Source organism: Marasmius oreades, chromosome 1 (assembly GCF_018924745.1).
Source record: "Marasmius oreades isolate 03SP1 chromosome 1, whole genome shotgun sequence".
In the NCBI taxonomy this organism is placed as follows: Eukaryota; Fungi; Basidiomycota; class Agaricomycetes; order Agaricales; family Marasmiaceae; genus Marasmius; species Marasmius oreades.
Window position 1 is genome coordinate 1,763,977 of NC_057323.1, and position 21,106 is coordinate 1,785,082.

At 47.8% G+C, this 21,106-nt stretch overlaps 9 protein-coding genes across 13 annotated transcripts; 6 read left to right on the forward strand and 3 right to left on the reverse strand.

The window, feature by feature from the left end:
• Positions 1-142: 142 nt before the first annotated feature.
• E1B28_000505 (uncharacterized protein) lies at positions 143-2,912 on the reverse strand (the record flags this gene model as incomplete). The annotated part of the gene is made up of 18 exons (XM_043146340.1): positions 143-255; positions 319-371; positions 422-594; positions 649-779; positions 828-868; positions 923-1,006; positions 1,058-1,095; positions 1,143-1,188; positions 1,249-1,383; positions 1,436-1,471; positions 1,530-1,536; positions 1,597-1,789; positions 1,854-1,887; positions 1,940-1,970; positions 2,022-2,396; positions 2,453-2,515; positions 2,572-2,820; positions 2,873-2,912. 18 exons carry the CDS (start codon positions 2,910-2,912, stop codon positions 143-145), a joined length of 1,842 nt encoding a protein of 613 aa, XP_043015042.1.
• Positions 2,913-3,550: 638 nt separating this feature from the next.
• On the forward strand, positions 3,551-7,010 carry E1B28_000506 (uncharacterized protein; the record flags this gene model as incomplete). 3 transcript variants are annotated; one of them, XM_043146343.1, is made up of 21 exons in its annotated part: positions 4,093-4,283; positions 4,501-4,662; positions 4,719-4,771; positions 4,825-4,841; positions 4,905-4,945; positions 4,997-5,029; positions 5,080-5,177; positions 5,234-5,241; positions 5,294-5,316; positions 5,376-5,469; positions 5,523-5,552; positions 5,615-5,638; positions 5,687-5,720; positions 5,774-5,888; positions 5,937-6,063; positions 6,115-6,145; positions 6,198-6,262; positions 6,314-6,414; positions 6,472-6,482; positions 6,541-6,714; positions 6,767-7,010. In XM_043146343.1, the coding sequence occupies 21 exons, from the start codon at positions 4,093-4,095 to the stop codon at positions 6,769-6,771; spliced, it is 1,437 nt and encodes a 478-aa protein (XP_043015045.1). In that variant the 3' UTR covers positions 6,772-7,010. The 3 variants fall into 3 exon arrangements, with proteins under 3 accessions (XP_043015043.1, XP_043015045.1, XP_043015044.1); XM_043146342.1 differs by having other exon boundaries at positions 6,541-7,010; XM_043146341.1 differs by lacking the exon at positions 5,234-5,241 and having other exon boundaries at positions 3,551-4,316; positions 4,381-4,662; positions 5,080-5,185; positions 6,541-7,010.
• Positions 6,995-8,889, forward strand: E1B28_000507 (uncharacterized protein). The gene is made up of 7 exons (XM_043146344.1): positions 6,995-7,130; positions 7,184-7,194; positions 7,251-7,353; positions 7,407-7,458; positions 7,521-7,571; positions 7,628-7,800; positions 7,866-8,889. Exons 1-7 carry the CDS (start codon positions 7,034-7,036, stop codon positions 8,795-8,797), a joined length of 1,419 nt encoding a protein of 472 aa, XP_043015046.1. The 5' UTR covers positions 6,995-7,033; the 3' UTR covers positions 8,798-8,889.
• A 300-nt stretch (positions 8,890-9,189) lies between these two features.
• On the forward strand, positions 9,190-10,094 carry E1B28_000508 (uncharacterized protein; the record flags this gene model as incomplete). The annotated part of the gene is made up of 5 exons (XM_043146345.1): positions 9,190-9,261; positions 9,319-9,445; positions 9,508-9,787; positions 9,839-9,925; positions 9,980-10,094. 5 exons carry the CDS (start codon positions 9,190-9,192, stop codon positions 10,092-10,094), a joined length of 681 nt encoding a protein of 226 aa, XP_043015047.1.
• A 204-nt stretch (positions 10,095-10,298) lies between these two features.
• Positions 10,299-11,863, forward strand: E1B28_000509 (uncharacterized protein; the record flags this gene model as incomplete). The annotated part of the gene is made up of 4 exons (XM_043146346.1): positions 10,299-10,354; positions 10,401-10,451; positions 10,501-11,736; positions 11,785-11,863. 4 exons carry the CDS (start codon positions 10,299-10,301, stop codon positions 11,861-11,863), a joined length of 1,422 nt encoding a protein of 473 aa, XP_043015048.1.
• Positions 11,864-12,205: 342 nt separating this feature from the next.
• On the reverse strand, positions 12,206-13,221 carry E1B28_000510 (uncharacterized protein; the record flags this gene model as incomplete). The annotated part of the gene is made up of 4 exons (XM_043146347.1): positions 12,206-12,330; positions 12,377-12,629; positions 12,681-12,800; positions 12,862-13,221. 4 exons carry the CDS (start codon positions 13,219-13,221, stop codon positions 12,206-12,208), a joined length of 858 nt encoding a protein of 285 aa, XP_043015049.1.
• Positions 13,222-13,324: 103 nt separating this feature from the next.
• On the forward strand, positions 13,325-16,461 carry E1B28_000511 (uncharacterized protein). 2 transcript variants are annotated; one of them, XM_043146348.1, is made up of 5 exons: positions 13,325-13,698; positions 13,749-14,169; positions 14,217-15,591; positions 15,642-15,736; positions 15,791-16,461. In XM_043146348.1, the coding sequence occupies exons 1-5, from the start codon at positions 13,413-13,415 to the stop codon at positions 16,395-16,397; spliced, it is 2,784 nt and encodes a 927-aa protein (XP_043015050.1). In that variant the 5' UTR covers positions 13,325-13,412; the 3' UTR covers positions 16,398-16,461. The 2 variants fall into 2 exon arrangements, with proteins under 2 accessions (XP_043015050.1, XP_043015051.1); XM_043146349.1 differs by having other exon boundaries at positions 14,217-15,736.
• On the reverse strand, positions 16,462-18,278 carry E1B28_000512 (uncharacterized protein). Of its 2 annotated transcripts, none has more exons than XM_043146351.1 (11): positions 18,190-18,278; positions 17,937-18,139; positions 17,776-17,880; positions 17,655-17,721; positions 17,360-17,599; positions 17,291-17,306; positions 17,208-17,242; positions 17,121-17,156; positions 17,034-17,068; positions 16,730-16,984; positions 16,462-16,679 (listed from the first exon to the last, which is right to left on the reverse strand). In XM_043146351.1, the coding sequence occupies exons 1-10, from the start codon at positions 18,254-18,256 to the stop codon at positions 16,850-16,852; spliced, it is 939 nt and encodes a 312-aa protein (XP_043015053.1). In that variant the 5' UTR covers positions 18,257-18,278; the 3' UTR covers positions 16,462-16,679; positions 16,730-16,849. The 2 variants fall into 2 exon arrangements, with proteins under 2 accessions (XP_043015053.1, XP_043015052.1); XM_043146350.1 differs by having other exon boundaries at positions 16,730-16,855; positions 16,912-16,984; positions 17,034-17,156.
• A 29-nt stretch (positions 18,279-18,307) lies between these two features.
• Positions 18,308-21,100, forward strand: E1B28_000513 (uncharacterized protein; the record flags this gene model as incomplete). Its single annotated transcript, XM_043146352.1, has 16 exons — positions 18,308-18,510; positions 18,570-18,585; positions 18,637-18,752; positions 18,800-19,074; positions 19,125-19,184; positions 19,238-19,358; positions 19,421-19,438; positions 19,489-19,623; positions 19,678-19,707; positions 19,762-19,894; positions 19,946-20,030; positions 20,088-20,254; positions 20,307-20,518; positions 20,569-20,602; positions 20,656-20,818; positions 20,869-21,100. The coding sequence occupies exons 1-16, from the start codon at positions 18,343-18,345 to the stop codon at positions 21,098-21,100; spliced, it is 1,965 nt and encodes a 654-aa protein (XP_043015054.1). The 5' UTR covers positions 18,308-18,342.
• Positions 21,101-21,106: the final 6 nt, after the last annotated feature.

A 21,106-nucleotide genomic window follows, 5' to 3' on the forward strand; every position in this document is an offset into this window, starting at 1 on the left:
GGACCCACGGTACTAATACAAATGGGATACAATAGTACATCCTCCACAATGTACGAAGCTGGCAGTATCTTTACTGAATAAATATTTATGCGTATGGAAAGTATGTCCAGCAAAAGGGTTTTACGAACTTATCTGGAATGTTTTATAGATTTGCGACAACCTTATCCTCGTTCATGCTACGCACACGTTCCTCCCAATACCGTCGTGCAAGTTTTCGCAAAGGTTCCTTCATTATTTTCCCCGAGGGAGTCAATTCTGCTCGGCAATAACGGAACAATGAGGAAACAGTGGATACGAGATGAATGTGGTCTTCCATACCAAATGGCTTGTCAGATACGACAATCATGACCGGGACCGCGAACCTAGGTAAACTAGAATCCAGGTGAATACCCGTCGGATAATGGAGAGCGGAAACACCTACTGTTTCCGTGCAACTTCTATTAAACTATTTTCGTTCACCGTTCCGCGGAAGGAGGGCTTTACAGAGACGACTGCCGCGACGAGTTCACCCAAACGGGGATCAGGTACACCTACCGCGGCTGCTTCCATGATTCTCGTATCCGTGTAGAGAGCATTCTCGACTGCTACAGAAGCCTATTTGATTATTGAGTACTCTTGTCGGACAAAACAGCAACCGGGAAAACCCACAATGTTCTCCCCGCCTCGGATTATTATGTCTTTTATTCTGTCCTTGACATGTAAAAATCCTTCCTCATCTATTATGCCGATGTCTCCGGTCTTCAACCAGCCGTCCGAAGTCAAGACTTTACTTGTTGCCTCTGAAAGTTCAATTAAAACCTGAATCCCGTCCAATGATCCTCACTCACCAGGATCACGCCAATATCCCTTCATAATGTTTGGACCACGCCTAACAACGTATTGAATGAGAATGAAATGACGGGAGGGCATGGGTAAATCTTACAGCCATATTTCGCCGACGGTCCCGGGAGGGGCTTCTACGTTACCGGACATGATGACCATGTCATTGACCGGACAAGCTCCGCCGCTGGACAGTGTGTCAAAAAAAAAAAGATTGCAAAAAACGAAAGAAACTTGCGTGCTCGTAGGTCTTGCAATGTAATCATCACCGGCAATCTGCGCTCTTTTAGCGTTATGCAGAGAAATCACGTAGTCGTGCTTACCGCGACAGCGATAGAGTTAGTTTCGGTTAAGCCATATGCTTGGCTCCTGTGATGAGGAGACGTCAAATTTTGATAGCTGGAACGAATGGAAAATGCGGTAACTAACAATCGGGTGTTCGGGAATACTCTTTGAGCGGTTTCGACGAGGACATTCGGTGCAGGGCATCCTCCGAAAAATAGGCCTTCAAGTGGGGACCCCTTGAGATGGGAGTCCATAATGTCTTGAACCATGGCTGGAACACTAGTACGAGAAGGTGTCAGACAAGAAAAAAAAGGGAGGATTGCACCCTCACCCTCCAGCGACGCTGACATTCTCCTCTGAAATAAGCCTTGATAGGAGAGGTGATCAGGACACATGTTACTGTGTTGTTTCACTGTTGTCTGTACCTTGAAGCTAAAACAAAAACAGTCGGTCCCTGGCTTGTGGCACCATTTTACAAAAAGAAATGCTCACCTTCTTCTGGTATCCACTTGCGCATGAGAATTACCTTGTATCCGAGCATAGTGGACATCATAGTGTAGCTCGTAAGGCCGGTGACATGAAACAACGGAACGGCGACTAGTGCGCCCTTCTGAGGACCAGCGTTCTGCACGGGGGCGAGATCTTCGCCGCGGCGTAATGCTGCTCTACGAGTGCCGACTAACGTCTACAAAAAAAAGAACAAAATAACTCTGTTAATGAGGAACCTGTAGGGGAGTGGGATGGCTGACATTAAGGACGTTGGTGAGAAACTGGCGTTGCGTGCTAGGATCACCGGTCAGGGTTGTTCCTTCCTTTTCGACGATAGTTGACAGACCTAAGAACTCCTTTGGGAAGACCAGTGGTACCTGATGTCCACTTTCAGCAAAGGCCCATAAAGAAACACCAACCATACTAACCTGAAGTGAACATTATGACGGCATTGTCTTCTGGTTCGAGATCCACGGCGGGTATTGGGTTTGCAGTAGTGGTCAAGTGGTCGCGTAAGGCGGAGTGAAAATTCTCCATGCCTTTCCACTTCCTCTGACCCTCCTGTTCATTGACTGTGATTACGAGGACGCCGGTAAGGTAACGGCTGTTCAAGATAGTGGCTGAGGACGACAGTCTGTCGGCTCGTTCCACGTCCAGCAGGAGAAGTTTGCACTCTGTGTGTGTCACGCAGAAGGCTAGTGGCTCGACGGGAAGCCATCTGAACCCTTTGTTAGGCTCAAGGAGTTCGGGAGGAAAGGGATTCACATACGCATTCACATTGACCACGACGGCGCCGAGAAGCTCTGAAAGTAAGTTATGAGGGGGCTATACTAGAACGATGAAGCTGAAACCAACATACGGCTAGCCCAGAAGACAACAAGGTATTCCGTGCAATTTCTACAACAAATACCGATCCTGTCCCCTAAAGTTGATGGGGGACGATAAGCTTTCGTCGTACGGCGAGAGATACCGGCCTACCCTTTCTGATACCATACACAAGATAGAATAAATTGGCAGTCTTTATTGCCTGCTCATGAACCTGCTGATACGTCATTCGTTGCCGTCCAGGCTCGACAATATAAGTCTCCGAGCCATGTTGCGAGACGGAGGATAGCCAGAAGTCTCGAATAGAAGGCCACAAATTGCGATACACGCGTTGTAACCTTCCATCTATCAGTCGTTTTTCCATTTCGTGTAACGTTCCGGGTGCACATAGTAGGCTGTCAGCTATGGAAGGATCAGATCATGAGGCAGGAGTTATAAATAAAGTAAAACTCACTCTCGAGTAGAGAACGTTTAGGAGACGAGGTTGACATCATGGTAGGTGGTAGTGTGGTGGGAAGGAATGGATGTTAGATCGGCGAGGCTGGGTTTATGAGTGATGAAAATCACGAACTGACATTCGCGGAATGTCGAACTATAACATAATTGTAATGTTCATGAGAGCGCGCAATAGAGCAATCTCCGAGGATTGTCAAGTTTCCGCGGCTATCCAATGATACCCCGACCTGACCTAGCGTGGCACAAGGGTAAAAATAAGACAAATCATGAGCTGGAGAGCCATCCACAAGTAATGGAAGACAATAAAGCAGTAGTTTCGGGGCTGATTCAGCAGCGAGCTATCTGATCTTCATACTCGGTAAGATGGACAGGGGCGAATTCACAAGCCTACGCTGTCTGAGGAAGTAACGAGGCTTCGCAGTGAATAGACGCGAGGATCCATTGGAATGGCAATCTCGTGCAACAGTCAAGACCTCATTTCGTTTCAGGTTCATCTGGAGGGAAGACGCTGGGTGCACGTGTCGTACACTTGAGGACCAACATACTTACCCGGTGCAGTCAACACTCCGTCGATATCTCATCACAAGCAAACCAGTCCGCGGACATGAGGTGCAGCCTAAGGCTCTATAACCGTTAAATAGTCACTCAAAATACTCCTGAAGAAGGAAACATGCCTGGGCTCGAACGAAAGACTTCATGTGCAGGAAGTCCCTGCTCAATCCGTACGGGTGTCCTGGAAGGTTCTACAAAGAAGTTCTCCGAATTCTCGTCCTCGTCCGTGCCGGGATAGAGCTTCCGTCCTTTAAGAGACAACCATGGTTTTGAAATACCGGGTTGATAGAATACAATTGCCCAACACCCATATTGAATTGATGACCTCGTACTTCAAAACCAATGAGTGGGAATCCAAACACATATATTAATCAGCACCTTAACATTTCAGAGGAAGGCAAGACTTTCACCAAATAAGTAAGAGATGGCCAGTTTCACTTAGGGTGTGAAGAGCGCCCAGACATTGATACGTTGCCGTCGGGTCAGATTGGAAGGAAGCAAAACGTCCGTAAGTCATCCCAGATTGGTCCGGATGTATCTGACAGCAGAGTGTACGGACTCCTTCCGAATCATGACGAAACCCCGAATTTATATGGTGCTCGCAGTGCCTCGGAATTTCCATCGCAAGGAGTCTCGCTTCTGGTCCCGAAGGAGGTTTCCTATCGCATGCATCGCGCTGGTTACACTGGATATGCACAGCCGAGGACGGTTGACCGACTTTCGAAGATTCGGACCCGTAAAGAGATCGAGAACGCTAGAACGGGAGTCATACGAGTAGCTCAGGTCGGGAGCCAGGATGATGTTCGCGAAGTCTCCATGATCCCTAACTTTAAGCAGCTTGAACCAGTTCGAATTATGTTGGTGGCCTTTGGGCGTGAGGTTTGAACGGTGTAAGTCCTGGTCACGAGCGGGAGCTATGCGCACCTCTTTACCCTCACTTATGGCCTACAACAGATTGACAAGAAGCGCTACTTGCAGTCGGAGATAGACCGAGGAGTACTGGCAGGAGTAGGGAAAGACCAAGTTAACGACCGGCCCGATTGATGTGACATGCTGTTGTCGCTCACCCTGCAGTCACTCTGCCCACAGTGTATACGACCATCACACCTATTTTCCTGAATTCGACGTTAGCTCTCCCTTCAAATCGTTGTTAAAAGTATACCGTTGCATCGAGTATCTCCGAATGTCTGTCTGTCCGGAGGAAAACAGGGAAATTACAGACCAATCCAGCTTTTGGTCAGTCCTTCAGTATTAAACATAGTTGAAAGTATTGATGTTGGCGAACGGGATAGGGAATCTGGTCAGCTAAACTGGGATACTCATCGAATAGGTTGGGCTATAGCAGGCAAGTAACAAATTGTAGTTCCTTCAAAGCCGTGCTCTAACATTCACCGGTAGGCGGCTGTACCGTTGTCGTGCGTCCCCATTCGTTCTCCTACTCTATGGATACAGTTGAATAGTCTCCTTTTTATATTCAGACTGTTGTGGTATCAACAATATCTGTTCTCCAACACTGCCGGTATGCTGTCCAATGTCTCAGCATGAAAAATGACCCCTCATCTTAAACCAGGAACTACACCAATCGCGCTGAACAACGTCAAATGTTTGTGGACCAACCTCTGTTCGGAATACTCTAGCTCATCGCAAGTTCAGCCTTCGGATCCTTTACATGCCGCCAGTATACGCGATAATCTCGTTCTTTTCTTACCGTTTCTTCCGAAGTTATACATATTATTCTCTGGTTGAGGTTGGTAAGTATGTCCGATCTTGAAAGTTTTCTATAGCCCCTCATCTCTTTTTCTCTTAGCATACGAGGTTCGTCTTCCCAACAACTTTCATTCTTTGCCTTCATTGAACTGATTTCCAGGCGGTAACACTAAGCGCATTTTTGTACGTGGTTCTCTGTCGCTTCCCAGACACTTTTTACCTAAACATCATACCTACCGTAGATTGCTCCTCATCGAATATGTTGCCTCCACTTCAAGTGGTCATTCTGCCGACAATGCGATGGTACGCAAAGACAAATCAAAGTTACCTATTCCTGTAAGTAGTCTTCAACGTATATGTATTTTACCTCTCAGACACCGCTTCTACAGTTTTGTTGTTGGAGATATCGCCCGACGAAAGTAATTAGCTGCTGCTATGACTCAGTTTCATATTGACAACCCATTGACAACCCATTTTCTAGGCGTATTTCATGTATACAGTCAAAGTCAGTGTCTCGTTGAGGTTCTCTGAAATGTGCTCATTCCTGATATAGTGGGCCGTGCTGCAGTATGTAATTATTCGCCCAGGTAACTTTCTCCCTCTCCGGCTACGAAAACACGATTCACATGCTAGGATATAGCTACAACGATCGCCGGCATCATATGCCAGGCACTCGGCGTTTTGTGTGAAGCGGCGGGTTTTGATCCACATTGGGCCAACGTCTATCTACAAGCCATTGATTTCGCCAGTATAAGGTAGGTTAGGACATTCTCACTTGAGCCTCCATAACTGACCGAATCAAGTGTGGCGCTATACGGACTTTTGTTGTTCTATGGTTTGACGAAGGAAGAACTGGCAAAACGCAAGCCGCTGGCGAAATTCCTGGCAATCAAGTTGATTGTTATGTTCACCTTCTACCAGTCTTTTGTGGTACGTTGTTCACCTCCTGTTAACCGAATTGTAATCAATATCTGTGTCTAGTTTCATGCGCTAGAAGACAGAGTTATCAAGGGTATACAAAACTCAACGGCCTTCTGTAGAAGGTGCTCACACGTCGTTTATAGCTACCCCTTATTGGACTACAACCAACATTGCTAATGGACTGAATGCGCTCGCGATATGTATTGAAGTACGTCTATAAACAGGCTGACGCGAAGTTGAGCTTGACATTGTGCCTTAGATGATCTTTTTTGCTATCCTTATGTGGTGGGCGTATAATGCAAAGGACTACGAAGTGGCCGGACAAAAGCCTACACACATCTGGAGGCCATTGTGGGATTCGTAGGTCTGTTTTCGTTGCCATGCTTTCTTGGTGTTAACCGGTACTTCTTCCACCAGAATCAACTTTGGCAAGTTTTTCTCTGCTGCGCGTTTTCTGAAAAAATTAACATTCACTTGACGATACAGCCGATTTCGCGCAGGAAATCTGGGGATCGTTCAAGTTTTTCATCGACTATTTCCGTGGAGTGCCCACAGCCCATGGCCATGGACACAGATCTGATTTTGCTCAAGCGTTTGGAGTCGGTGCACAACGTGGGACATACTCAAAGACGGTTTCTCGGGGAGGATCATTCAACCACAGTGAGTATCCCCCAACCCGTCAACCGCGCATGAGCTATGATGAGGATATCAGACTAGCACCGTACAACTATGGTGACAGGTCTACATCCGCTCATCACGATTCGGCGATTAACGTCAACGATGGAGGCAACCGCTGAAATGTATCGAGAGACATATTACTTACTATCAATCATTTGTTCCAAATCCGATACCCCCTCAATTGCCATCGATAGTTTGTACGAATCGGTTGTTTCGCCTCAGTCATACTACAAAGTAGTCTATGTGATTACGTCACGCGTTTGTACGCGCAATCGCTATCTGTTTCTTCTTGCGAGCGACAATGTCGAAGCTCGACCATCTCAGTCGAATAATCTACCACGAAAAACAGCAGCCGGGCTCAATGCTTTGTGCTCAACACGCTCTCAACAATCTGCTTCGTGAGTGGCCCAACTCAAAGAGCCCTCCTCCTTCTCATTCTTTCATCAAACAGAAGGGAACTACGTGCGTTGAGGTTCCTTTCTCCTGGAATAACATTGCTGTGCTAACCAATATACCAGTTTACTGCACCGGACCTCTCAGAAATTGCTCGAAATCTAGATAGCTTGGAGCAGAGTTACGATGAGGACAGGGGAGCAAGTAGCAGTAATATGGACGATACCGGTTCTTCTTGACCCGTTAGTCATGTCCGTACTAAGACTAAGACTATAACCTAGGATATTTCTCCGTTCAAGTTCTAGAGAATGCGCTGTCGGTGTGGGGTTTGAGGTGAGTTTGATATCGATCGAGTAACGACGAAGACTCACATTTTTCGGTATCGCGACGTTTAGCCTTGTACGATGGAGAGGAGAGCAAATGCGTCCCTATCAAGAGCATCCACAGTGTGTTAAGAGTTATCTGACCCGTCGTCTGGCATTCAATTAATCGGCTTTCGAAGTACCCAACAGGCATTTATATTGAACTATCAGGAGCATTGGTATACCCTTCGTCGCTTTGGACTCGAAAACGATGAAGGCGGACATTGGTTCGATTTGAATTCTCTCCTTCCCGCACCTAAATGGGTCGGCCGCCTTTACTTGGGGATGGTTTTGCAACAGGCAGAAGCTGAAGGTATAAGTTTCTCTCGTACTTAGCATCCGACTCTCTTATCTCTTGAAACTGAATGTCTACTTCAGGTTATTCTGTGTTTGTAATAACACATCTAAACACTTCGAACAGTTTACCGCGTACAGACGTAGATCAACTCGCCGCTACTATACCCGAAGACAGTCTGCAAGACCCCTTAGATTCCCAACGACGAGAGGCAGCTTATGCGGAGGGTCTAGAAGATGAAGATTGGGAGCTCCAAGCAGCACTTCATGCATCATTAGGAGGAGCCGTAGCAGAAGCTCCAACCCAACCCCCTCGGCTTCTGAGAAGACCCATACCTTTACCAGAATCTGGTCCGCCTTCCGGTACCGGATCTGGAGCTCTTACTCCGGCGACACAGTCGACCTCACTCTTACCGTCAGTCCCGAGTGAAGATGACGACACTTCCCAGTTAGCTGCTGCCAGCCGAGAACGCGGTCGCAGGATGTTGGAGCAGATGACGGCCGAGCAACACCAAGCACAACAAGATCTATGGCGAGAAGGTAACAGACCGGTCCGAAGAAGCGAAGACCACGAATATGAAGAGATGCTGAGGCGCGCCATTGCAGAGAGCGAGGCACTTGCAAAGACCGAAGGACATCTTGGTTGTGAAAGCAGCAACGACGGAAGTGACATAGACGTGGACGACTCTTCACTTACACCTCACACTCCCCGAATCGCCCCAGTACAACAAGAGCGTGTGTACGATGATGATGATGCGGAACTGCAAGCAGCCTTGAGGGCGTCTCTGGAGCAGATGCCACCCGGTTGGGTTCCTCCTGGAGAGTCTGCTTCGGTGCCATCTTCTTCCACCACGCAGCCGCCGTCCTGTGGTTCCGCCGTCTTAACGACCGAACCAGACGACACCATTGATGAATTATCAGAGTACGAACCTGAACAACCTTCATCTGACCAACCTGCCCAAGAAGTGGATCAGGAGGAGATCAGGAGGCGAAGATTGGCTAGGTTTGGTGGCTGAAGAAACTTTACACGAATACCAATAATCGTATCACAGTACAAATTGTGTAACGTTACAATCAATTTTTAAGTCTGGATGATCCGTTACCGCTGTCACCGCTTGGCGCTTAAACACTTTCCTTATTGACGCGTAGTCGTGACACTGACTACCTAACACCAACATCCTTCATTCCTGGCATCCTTGTTCCAGTGAAGTTAAACGTCGATATGATGCTAACAAGTGCTTTCCGAATCCCGCGCTTTCTCTTCGTTTTCCTGTTCATAACTTCCACTCTCACTTTTGAGGGGCAAACGTTTGACTGTGGACTCACAATCGACAAATTCACATTTGATTTGACTCCACTCAATGGCGAGCACACAATATCGCGCACCAGAGAAACCCCGCCGTCCAGAATGGAAGACATTGTGGTTTTCAACCTATGCGAAGACCTCAAGGCGAAGGAAGGAGTATCCGAACGAGATCAGGTATGCATGCACAATTCTAATTCTCTCCACATATCGCAACTGAGGCACGCCTTCAAGTGTCCTCCTGGCACCCGATGTTGCCTGACAAAAGTCAACAAGAAGGACGGTGAACCAGACAGAACTGTTGCCGTCCTACCAGTCGTGCAGACCGCTTCTCTGAACCTTTCCTCCTCTATCATAACATGTACGTAAGTCTCGTCCTACGTCTCTACACTACGAGTTTGTTCTGAATACAGTTGTGTGCAGCACCGAAGGGACTCTCTCTTGTCTTCTATGGCGCGTCGTATCCGCCCTCTGGTTCGGGTACACCGCAGTCGCTCAACATGACGTTATTATGTACGGCTGAGGGATCTGGCCCTCAACTCAAGTCCTACAATGGTACAGAGATACAAGTAGAATGGAACACACCCTCAGCTTGTGGAACGATGGAGAATGACGATGGAAAGAACGATGAAAAAGGCGATGATAGCAGAGGGGATGGATCGAAACAAAGTGTAGGAAGTGGAGTGGGGTGGTTCTTCCTTGTGTACGTGTCTTCGCATGTGTGCACGTCCTGGCCTCTCAATACACTCTTTAGCCTTATACTCGCATTTGCCACCTACTTTGGACTAGGCGCGTATTACAACTACGCAACCTACGGTGCAAGTGGAGTGGATCTAATTCCGTACGTGAATCATTTCCTCTCGAACATCCACAGCATTTAATCGCTAGAGAATAGGCACCGTGACTTCTGGAAGGAAGTTCCGTATATGCTAAGCGACGTTGTGTCTCATTTATGCTCTTCCGTTAGATCGCGACGGACATCTAGTCGTGGTGGTTATATATCTGTTTGATTCTATTTCTCCTATCAGGATTGTGGGTATCTTGTAGACAATTTGGTAAACCTTCTTCCTGATACTGGCAGACGAAGTCAATTGAGTCGACAGTCGTGCGTTGTCCCGTGAGAAAGCTAATCTTGCTCACTTTCTTCCAATTCAACCTTGGCCCAGTTCATTCTTAGTTTACTCCCTTTCTCCTGTCGCTGGAAACAGAATTGGATGGCCGCCTGGTATGTCGTAGTCGTTGGAAGAAGGGTCGGAGTCTTCGACACATGGTGCGTACTTGCCTCCATTCGGAATTTCGCAACTCAACTTTGTTAGGCTCGAGGCGGCAGCGCTTGTCGACAATTTATCTCAGGCTCGACACGCTAAGTGAGATCTACGAAGTTACAGGGAATTTTATTTCAACTTATCGAGTCAGATTCAAGTCCAGAGACGCCGCTTATGCTGCATATGAAGCGGCCAAGGCCAGAGGTGAAGTCAAAATCGTGGATGCCAATCCGTCCATCTCTGGAGATATCCACAACCCTGCGATGACCGAGGATCCCTCACCTCTGAACGGTTCCCCGTCTCAAGTTCGAGTGTCACCCACGAACGGTATTAGCTCGGACGTGCCCAACGAACTACGACAGTGTCATACGCTGACAGCGTCGCCGAAACCCGAGTCTTCCGCTCTCGTCAGTGGTGACCAGACTACAATCGAACAACGCCCTCAAGTGGCAGAAATGTCGAGGACATCCAACGAAGAGCAGCTTCCAGAGCAGAGTGACTCAGGAACGGCAGGCACTCAACAGCCTTCGTTCAAGGTTTCCGCTTCACAAAACTATCGCATTGCTGGCGTTCGGACGGTGGAGTTTCACAGCCCTTCAACCAAAGGGAAATCGATAAGCCGCGAGGATCAGGATGTCGTCCGAGACTCTGGTCGACCACGATCCTCCAGAATCCAACGCAATGTCGACTCAGACGTGTCTGAACCGGAAAGTCTCGTAAGCGTCGAAATCATCGATAACAGAAGAGTTTCCGGAAAGTTCAAGATACCTGCTGTGGTTCCTCCGTTACAAAGCATCTCTGGGACTAAAACCGCAGGTATCGGGCCAAACCGCCGAAATAGGGTCATTGAACCTGTACCACACTATTATACCTCCTCTCTGGAATTTCAGGTGCATTCCAGATCAAGTACCACAGCCTCTACATCTAGTTCCCGGCGCGCGTTTGTCTCGATGGAATCTGATGCTAACGGTTATCCCAGTGGTACTGATTCGTCTGGACCTGAAGACGTTACTCCGAGGGGATCTCAGACATCCCGTCGCGACAAGGGGAAGGCAAAGCAGTCCCCACTTGTATTGATTTCATCAGATGATGAATCTTCTGCTAATGATTATGACATAGACCCATCAGTTTCTGAAATCGCTACTCCTAGCCAGAAGTCAGTCAAGAATTCTGAGGTTTCAAGTCTGAAATCTCGCATAACGACGTCCAGCAATCATATCTACCGGCGACAAGGTTTGATGGAGGACATACACATCGTCCCTCACAGCTACATGCTTGAAGCTCTAGGACTATCCCAGCCTGCCCATATACCAATCCAAGTGTACGAGCCGGGAAGCGATCCACGGTCTCCGATAAGGAAGATGGTCTTCGTACCAGAACATGACAGGTCAGCGTTTCGGCATCCAAGGCACCCGTATTGATTGCTCATTAATAGTTCCCCTACCTTTGGCAGACCTTCTCCTCGACCCGCTCGCCCGCTCACCCTGTCCGGCTTCAAGTTCACCAAGATATGAACTTCGTTTAATTTCTTGTATCTAGTACCGTAAGGAGTGACAATCCAACAATGATGTTCTGGTGTTAGTTGTTTCCTTTCTTATGGCTGTGATTCCTTCACCTCCAGACCGACATGACCCTTCCCTACTCAGGAAAGTAGACCCGGTCTTGCAGTTGGATCCATGACAGGGCACACAGTTTGTCCAATTCCAATCGACTGGTGACTGGGACCCTGTGCTGACATCTTTCAATGGATGAGTCCTACGCCAGATTGAGGACGGTGACACTATGAAGTGCCAACCTCTTTCGCGCAAGATGAGTGGTGATGCATTGATGTATGACGCGTTCCTACAGCCCGTATATCACGTTCGTCGACCTGTGGTTCCACGCGTGATGATACCACTCGCGCGACCTGCTACGGAACTTGACCTTGAGCCAGAGGCGGGTTGTATGTTGGGGGGTGTGCCGCCACGAGTATTGGAGGTCACTGAAAAAGGCTTGAGATAGATTGATACAGAAAGCTGGGAACTCACCTCCTCTGGAAATGGCACTGGCCCCTCTCGCACCTCGCATGGATGCCCTTGTTCCTCTAACCCCCCTGATAACGCCACTGGAAGCCGCTGCTCGTTCTCTCTCGGCACGTTCCCTCAGTTCCTTCTCTAGCAGTTCTTGTGCCTCCCTCGCTTTGCGCTCCCTCTCGCGTTCAGCTTCCAGTGCGCGTTTTTCGGCCTCTTTCCTTTCTCGCTCTGCTACATCTGCTCTTTCGCGTTCGATAAGTTCCTCATCCTGAAGAAGAGTTAATCCTTCAGTGGTTTTCATGTTGAAAGGAAGACGCACCGCCTCTGCACCTTCAAACTCTTCATCAAAGATAAGGCGAGCAAATTCTTCTGATCTGGCAAGTACTTTCATGTATTTGTTCAGGAGCATCTCAGTGATGTTCAGTTGTTCCGAAATACGCTATAGGACGCGAATGATCTTCAATTTACAAATGCGATACAAAATGGTGATGAGACTTTACAGTATTTGCAGACCCCACGCCATCCAGAGCATCGTTAAAGGCCGTGAATGCAGAATTGAGCTTCTTCAAGACGACGATATCGCGCTGGAGTTTTTCTTCGCGTTGTCTAACTGCTGTCTGAGCATTTGTTCGCTTCTCTTCTTCATCCAACTCGTCATTTTGAGTTAGGACTTCTTCTTCACTATTTTCGCGTGATTCCGGAAGATCGCGTGCTTCTGCAAAGGGCTGAGCGAGCAAGCTGAAAGGCTTGCTCTGTATTGTTGTTCGATCCGATAGTGAAAGTTCAGACACTGATGGATCACCGTCGCTAGTGACGGTGAAGGTCGTGGAGGTCGAAGGAGGTATAGGTGATTCCGACATAAGTTGAGATGTGGAATATATATGGATATCATCAGAAGATTCGCCTTGCTGCATTGTAAAGCGAATGAAATGGCCAGGATATACCTCCGTCACGCGTCACGTTGGAGGCTAAAAATTGGTTTCCTTCCTTATAACCAAGTTGCTGGTTTGTCGTACTCTCCTCGATTTCTTATTTCGAAACCTCATTCACGATGCCTCAAAAACGGAGACACGAAAAAACTCAGTATCCATACTCAGAAGGCCACCACTCCTTCTCCAACGACGACTATAGCGAAGTAGACATTTCGGCTGCATTAACTTCCAAGAAACCGCGAATCGATCAGGGAACGGAGGAAGAAGACGAAGAGCTTGCTACTTTTCTACAAGAATCTATCGTAAAAAGGAATGTAAAAGATGGAACGGAAACGGTCAAAAAGGTCAAGGGGAAGAACAAATTAGCGAAGGGTGAGATCGGCGGAGGGAGCTTTCAGAGCATGGGTACGTGGTTCATTTCCCTTGCTTTGCATCCAAATTTACTTGTTCTTAAGGGCTACATCCTTCTCTACTTCGTTCTCTCGTACTTCAGGGTTACCGAGTACCTACCCCGATACAAAGGCTGTCGATACCCGCTCTCTTATCGAATCCGCCCCAGGACCTTGTCGGGATGGCACGAACAGGGTCTGGAAAATCTCTTGCATACATGATCCCATTAGTACAACGTCTAGGAGGTCGCCACTCCACAACGTTTGGAGCACGCGCTCTAATCCTTCTTCCGACTCGAGAACTTGCCCTCCAGATATTGAAAGTAGGCAAAGAATTGACAAGAGGGTGGGATCATGACAAGGGTACCCATGCCGGTGATCAAAAAGAGAGCTCTGACACCAAAGGAATGAATCTACGGTGGGGTCTCATCGTAGGAGGCGAGGGATTGGACGAGCAGTTCGAAATGATCTCGAATAACCCAGATGTGTAAGCTGGCCTTTTCATCTTGAATCTCAGCTGACACCGTATCTCAGGATAATTGCAACCCCAGGACGTCTATTGCATCTGGCAGTAGAGATGAACCTCGACTTGAAATCTGTGCAATACGTGGTGTTCGATGAAGCAGATCGGCTTTTTGAAATGGGATTCGAAACGGCACTTAACGAGATCCTGGCTCGACTCCCACCCTCTCGTCAGACCCTTTTATTCTCTGCAACACTTCCAAAATCTCTAGTTGAATTTGCGAAAGCCGGTCTGCAGAATCCAAAACTCGTGCGGCTGGATGCAGAAAGTAAAATCAGCTCGGATCTCAAGATGGCATTCTTTTCTGTCAAACAGGCAGAAAAGGATGCTTGCCTACTCTCACTCCTGCGAGATGTTATCAAAGTTCCCCTCGCGGGTTCTGATAAGAGCACTGAAGTAGACAACAGGGGGAGAGGGAAGGGCAAAGCCCGAGATGTCATGACTATGCCTCATCAGACTTTAGTTTTTGCCGCTACCAAGCATCATGTCGAGTACTTGATGAACCTCTTGACGACAGCAGGTTACGCTGTATCTCATATCTATGGTACCCTTGACCAGTCCGCGAGAACCTACCAAATGGAACAGTTTCGTCGCGGGTTCACCGGTATCCTGGTGGTGACTGATGTGGCCGCGCGTGGTATAGATATACCCGTTCTCGAGAACGTAGTCAACTATGATTTCCCTCATGGTGCTCGCGTCTTCGTACATCGCGTTGGTCGAACTGCACGTGCAGGCAGGCAAGGCTGGGCATGGTCCTTCGTGACTAACTCGGAGCTACCTCATCTTCTTGACCTTCAACTCTTCCTTGGTCGCACTCTGAAGTGCAACGTCGAGGAAGGTGGCGATAATTCGTACACGGAGTCCCTCGTTCTCGGGCCATTTGAACGAACAAAGATTGATGAAGATGTGGAATATGTTCGATCTTTAGATGATGTAAACCACTCCCTTCCATCTCTACGCGACGTTATGAAACGAGGCCACACCATGTACGAAAGAACTAAAGGAAAGGCTAGCCCGCCGAGTTACAAAAGAGCCAAAGAGATGATGAAAGATTCAAAATGGGTACTGGCCGGTTCCGATACAGGTGTCCATCCCGTATTACTGAGGGGATCTGACGAGTCCGAACGACGCACACAAGAACTAGCACGGCAGTCCCTTTTCAAAACCATCAAGTCCTTCAAACCTACAGAGACCGTATTTGAGGTCGGAGCCAAAGGAAAGGCCGGAACTACCAATGCTGCATTGATGAAACAACGCCGGAAAGCGCTGGACAAATCGATCCAGAGGTCGCTTACATCGACTTCTACTGCCATATGTGATGGCGACGTCCCGTCTCAAAAGGGCTCTCAACAAGAGATGGAAATGGCAAACGAGGATGAGATTGCGGTACGTCTCGGATTTCGAGGTCCCACGATTGAAAACGCATCATTCATTAGGAGATATTCGACAACCCGAGCGGAAAGAAGCAAGGCTTTCGAGACAACGACTTCTATATGTCCCATTACCAAAAAGACGCGGTGTCTGAGAAAGGGTGTGCCATAACAATAATTAGAAACCATAATCTTGAAGTTAACATAGGTTCTAGCTACTCGCTTACCGATGGCGCCTCTTTCATTGAGCAAGCTCGAGGAGCTACTTTTGATCTCGCAGGCGACGGGGCGGTACCGGGCCGACAACGACATCAACTCAGCTGGGACAAGAAGAAGAAGAAATTTATCAAGGGCGACGGCGTCGGTGCCGACAATGTGAAGTTGGTCAAGACAGAGAACGGCGCCAGACTTCCCGCTTCTTATCGAAGTGGCCGGTTTGATGAGTGGAAGTCGAAAAATCGTGTGAGTCTGCCCAGAGTAGGAGAGGAGGAGGGTCCCTGCTCCAGAAACGTCGCAAAGGGACAGAAATATAGGCACAATAAGGTCACTGCCGCGAAACCACTAGACTACCTTCGTGGTGATTACGAGCGGAAGTTACGCCACACGAAGAAACAGGGTGACGGTACCGCAGAGGACGACAGTCCGAGCAATCTCCAAAAATCTCCGAAACTCGCAACCAGAACCAAAAGTCGCTTTGCAGGAAAGTCCATTGGACACGTCAAATCGGAGCTCAAGAATGCGGAACAAATCCGGAAGGGCCGGAAGATTCAGGAGAACCGTAAACTCAAGAATGCTAGACCTAGTCGTAAAGGCAAACGGTAGCATTTCAGTCGTGTGTATTCTACTTGCGTACAAATGTTTGGAGCTATCGATCCGCATACTCCCATCTCGTTTCGTCACTGGGAACCACGAGAAGTTCTTTCCCTTCTGATAGATCTACTCCAACACTCTTGAGAGCATTTACACACCATTCGGGATATCCGTGGTCGCCAAAATATTCTTCGAAAAACTGTCGAAGATATTCAGGGAACTTTCCGGCGAGAATTGCGTCTCTCGTTTGTCCCATCACTTGTGCCTGGAATGTTATATTGTGTATTGTGATTGCTGGGCGTATTTATCAGTCGTCTTGGTAAAGCTGGAGCGGAAGAACTCACCATGTGCTCCTGCAGTCTCGTGGGTTATGAGATGATGCAGGAAGGCTCTGGATGTTTTGTCTCGACAAGTGGGACATGGACATGTCGAATCTATCGGGCTCAAATCCTTTGCATGTTTGCTCAGCTCTGCCGACGCGTGGCTATATCAGTCGGATGTCGATTGAGCAGTGTACATTTCTTACTTAAGTTAACAGCACCTTTTCGAGTTAGTGCAACACCAAAGCGAGCAGTTCGGGTGGGGAAAACGCAATCTGCCTGGAGGGTATTCTTAGCCATTTGTCAAGTAATTGAAGAGAGTGCTTACCATGTCCACTCCAAGTGCCACGCAGACAAGAAGATCTACAAAAAATCGAGAATAGGTAAGCGTTCATTTGGTGTCTTTGTTCATTACCTTCCGCAAAACCAATTCCCATGGAATAGCGGGGTCCTGTGGCGATTCCGGTCAGTTCAAGAACACGAGCATCCATCCGATTCTCACTGTCTTCCGGCAATTTGGCTGTGCACTGGCTAATTCTGAGACAAGTGAGCATAACGCAAGCTTGGGTAGGGTCCACGACATACAGTCGCCAGAAAATGTCTAAGAGGTGTGGTATGAGTTACAGCTTGAGTTATACAGACGGGGATGCATGCCTTTTTCTTCGCCGCCACTAAGGCCTCCGATAGCATATCCAGCAACATCGTCCTTGCGGTCAACCATCGCGTCTAAACATCGATCTCGTAATTTGAAATCAAGGCCTCCTTGAACGATGGCGAAGAGATTCTGCCTATCGTCCTTTCCTGAGGATTTATGGTAATTTATACAGCGATCGAGCCACCGAACGGAACGCTCTGAGGCTTCAGCAACACGAGGTCCAGTTTCTAGACTTGAAACTATAAGCAATTATAAGCCCTGACTTCGAGACAACGTCTGTGCTCAAATCCTCACCCACATCGTCAAGTTGCATAATAATATCTGCACCGATGGCATGCTGAATCGAAATACTTTCTTCCGGCTATTATGATACGCGTCTGAGAGGACGATAACTAGACAGAAAGAGTGAACTCACTGTCAACATTGTTGGTTCTCCCGTGAACGGGCTCTGGAAAAGTGCACCCTCTTCCGTAATGGTAGTAAACTTGCTCAAAGAGACCAGTTGAAAACCTCCACTGTCCTGTACAAGAATCGCGCTCGAGAAACACGAACATCGTTCGATTTCGATACACATACAGTGAGCAGATTATGATTCCATCCTTGGAATTCATGAGCTCCTCCGGCGGCCTTGAGAACGTCTATCCCGGGACGCAGGTTGAGGTGATAAGTGTTGTTCAAGATCAAAGTTATGCCCAAAGATTCTACTTGCTCAGGAGTCAGTCCTTTGATTGCAGCTTGTGTCGCGACAGGCATGAAGGTAGGTAGCATAGTGGGTCCGTCTAAATAAGTCTGAACATTACATTACACCCGAAGTCGAAAGAATACTCACGAGCCAGTGTCATACGAGATACACGGGCCCTTGTCGTTGAGCATCTCGCGATGATCTCAAATTGCATGCCTCCGATGTTGTGTCAGAAAAGAAGATTACTATATACTCCGGCCGCGTTGGTTTTGGCACGCGACGTGTCTGCTAACCTTCATCATGCATCTCTCACTATCGTCGGCAACGACACTGCTCTCACTGTCGTCCTCAGCTCTTGCATTTTATCTTCCTGGCGCTGCACCTCGCAACTATGCTCGTGGCGAAAAAATTGACTTGTTCGTTAATGCTCTTACTCCTATGCTGGCTGGGAATGACAATGCAAAACTCGTACGTGTCATTGGCAATATAACTTTGTAGCAATCCAGTAACGTGGGCCTTCCGTACAGAAATCATTAATAAATTGTGGGTTATCCTGAAATTCGACGGTTTGATGCTCAAAACGACCCATTTAAGATGACTACTATAACCCAAGATTTCACTTCTGTCAACCGGAAGGAGGACCACAGAAGCAGCCGGAGTCCTTGGGGTCCATCTTATTTGGGGATAGGATATTCGACTCGCCGTATGATGTGCGTGAATACTGGTCTCTCATTGTCTCTTGCTGACTTTGGCACAGATCAGAATGCTTGAAAATAACGGCACTTGTCAAACTCTTTGCACGGTTGATGTACCACCGGAAGATGCCAAATTCATTAATGACCGTATTATTGAAGACTACGCGTTGAACTGGCTTGTTGACGGACTCCCTGCTGCGGAAATGAAGATGGATACGAGGAATGGTGATATGTTTTTTGACATGGGTTTCAATTTGGGAAATGACAATGACAATGACAACGACGAAGAACCATTTGATACACCGGCCCTCAACAACCACTACGAAATTGTCTTACGGTTAGACACACATCTCTGGGATCATGATGACTGTCTCAAGTCTATTACAGCTATCATAGATTCAGTGAAGGCGTTTATCGGGTGGTGGGTGTGCTAGTATGGCCGTATAGGTAAACACACCTTCGCTTCTGTCGTCTGAAATGGCAGCTTGAACGGTCTTCAGCATCGGTGGACCTCAAGACGGCGTCCCTACATGTGAGACAGACGAAGACAAAATCAAGAGCCTTGTCCTAGATGAAAAAACCACGCAGTCTATCCGCTACACGTACCGTGTAACTTGGAATGTGCGTTCACGTTCACTGACTGGTCTAATGTTTCACGAATCTATAGCTCAACTTGGAACAAGGAATCCGCAACTCCTTGGGTAAGTGTCCAGAGGCTCCCTCGTGAATTTCCAAAGAATGTCAATTTTAGGCGACGCGTTGGGATAATTACTTGCACATATTTGATCCTCGAATCCACTGGTTCAGCCTAATCAACTCAGTTGTCATTGTCATCTTTTTGTGCGCTATGGTTGGTTTGATCCTCTACCGTAGCGTATCCCGAGATGTAGGTGGTCCGAATGAGATTGTGCGCTATCAAGTTACTGATCATTTTTCTCAGATCTCTCGCTACAACGCGATTGATGTTAGTGTGAGTGTTCACATCAAAGGGTGGGCACACCAGCATTTACTCACTTTCTGACAGGAGGACGTGCAAGAAGACTGGGGATGGAAGTTAGTGCACGGGGAAGTTTTCCGAACACCCAAAAACCCCATGTTATTAGCAGTCATGGCAGGTAACGGGTCGCAACTTTGTGCAATGGTTGCCATCACTTTAAGTTTGTGCATCTGCATATGTGATGAGGTCGACTCTCTGATTTTTGGTTCAGTATTTGCACTCCTTGGTTTCCTTTCCCCTTCAAATCGTGGTTCTTTGGCCACGGTGATGATGGTGTGCTGGTCGTTTTTCGGAGGGTATGTTTATCATCACTTTCTCGGTCAACGCAGGCCCTGATACCTAGCATTCTATAGGGTGGGCGGTTATATTTCTAGTCGGCTTTATAGCTCTTTAGGTGGAACTAGCAAACGGAAGAATTCTTTCTTTACTGCCACGATACTCCCGACTTCGATTTTTGCCGTCGTATTCATCCTCAATTTCTTGCTGATCATGGCCGGTTCGTCGGGCGCGGTTCCATTTGGTAACTAGTTAGAACTCTATATGTTTATGCTGTTTACTGACGTTTTAAACAGGGACATTACTGCTGATCATTCTGATGTGGTTCGGTATATCTGCCCCTCTCTCTGCCGTTGGTGCATACTATGGGACAAAGCACGGCGTAAGTGGACCACACCACTTCTACACTCATTTCCCACATTCCACATTACAGGCCGTTCGCCATCCTGTAAGGGTCAATCAGATTCCTCGTCAAATTCCTCCCTCTCCGAAGTATATCAGACCTTGGGTAAGTAACTATACACCCGTCCACCTTCCGTTAGCTGATCATCCGAGTAGACTGCGGCTTTGCTTGGTGGCATTCTTCCATTTGGTTTGTCTCCCGCCTGATGGATCTGGCTATTAACTCATCTACACGACCGTTAGGTGCTGCGTTCGTCGAGCTCTACTTCATCATGTCCAGCCTGTTTGCTTCCCGAGCGTACTATGCTTTTGGATTTATCGCTTTGACAGTAGGCGTTATGGCCCTTACAACTGCCACCGTCAGTATCCTCTTTACATATTTCATGCTCTGTGCCGAAGAGTACAGGTTCGTGAACCACGCGCACTCAAAAAGGACGCTCATCATTTTAATTTTAGATGGCACTGGCGTTCGTTCCTTATCGGGGGAGGAAACGCGTTTTGGCTTTTGGCGTACGGACTCTTCTACTGGGTATCCCGTCTTTCTTTGGATTCGTTCTCTAGCGTCGGGTTGTACCTAGGATACCTTTTCATACTCACCCTCCTTGATTTCCTCGCCACAGGTACCATTGGCTTTTTGGCATCATACTGGGCAGTCCGTAAACTTTACAGCGCCATTCGGATTGATTAAATGGAT

Coding starts and splice junctions, on each gene's coding strand:
- E1B28_000507 (XM_043146344.1), top strand. CDS start 7,034: ATGTCGAAGCTCGACCATCTCAGTCGAATAATCTACCACGAAAAACAG. Junction 7,459..7,520: donor CTGTCGGTGTGGGGTTTGAG/GTGAGTTTGATA, acceptor CGCGACGTTTAG/CCTTGTACGATGGAGAGGAG. Junction 7,801..7,865: donor GCAACAGGCAGAAGCTGAAG/GTATAAGTTTCT, acceptor TGTCTACTTCAG/GTTATTCTGTGTTTGTAATA.
- E1B28_000511 (XM_043146348.1), top strand. CDS start 13,413: ATGCCTCAAAAACGGAGACACGAAAAAACTCAGTATCCATACTCAGAA. Junction 14,170..14,216: donor ATCTCGAATAACCCAGATGT/GTAAGCTGGCCT, acceptor ACCGTATCTCAG/GATAATTGCAACCCCAGGAC. Junction 15,592..15,641: donor CAAACGAGGATGAGATTGCG/GTACGTCTCGGA, acceptor ATCATTCATTAG/GAGATATTCGACAACCCGAG.
- E1B28_000512 (XM_043146351.1), bottom strand. CDS start 18,256: ATGCAATTTGAGATCATCGCGAGATGCTCAACGACAAGGGCCCGTGTA. Junction 18,140..18,189: donor ATCTCGTATGACACTGGCTC/GTGAGTATTCTT, acceptor AGACTTATTTAG/ACGGACCCACTATGCTACCT. Junction 17,600..17,654: donor TATGCAACTTGACGATGTGG/GTGAGGATTTGA, acceptor AATTGCTTATAG/TTTCAAGTCTAGAAACTGGA.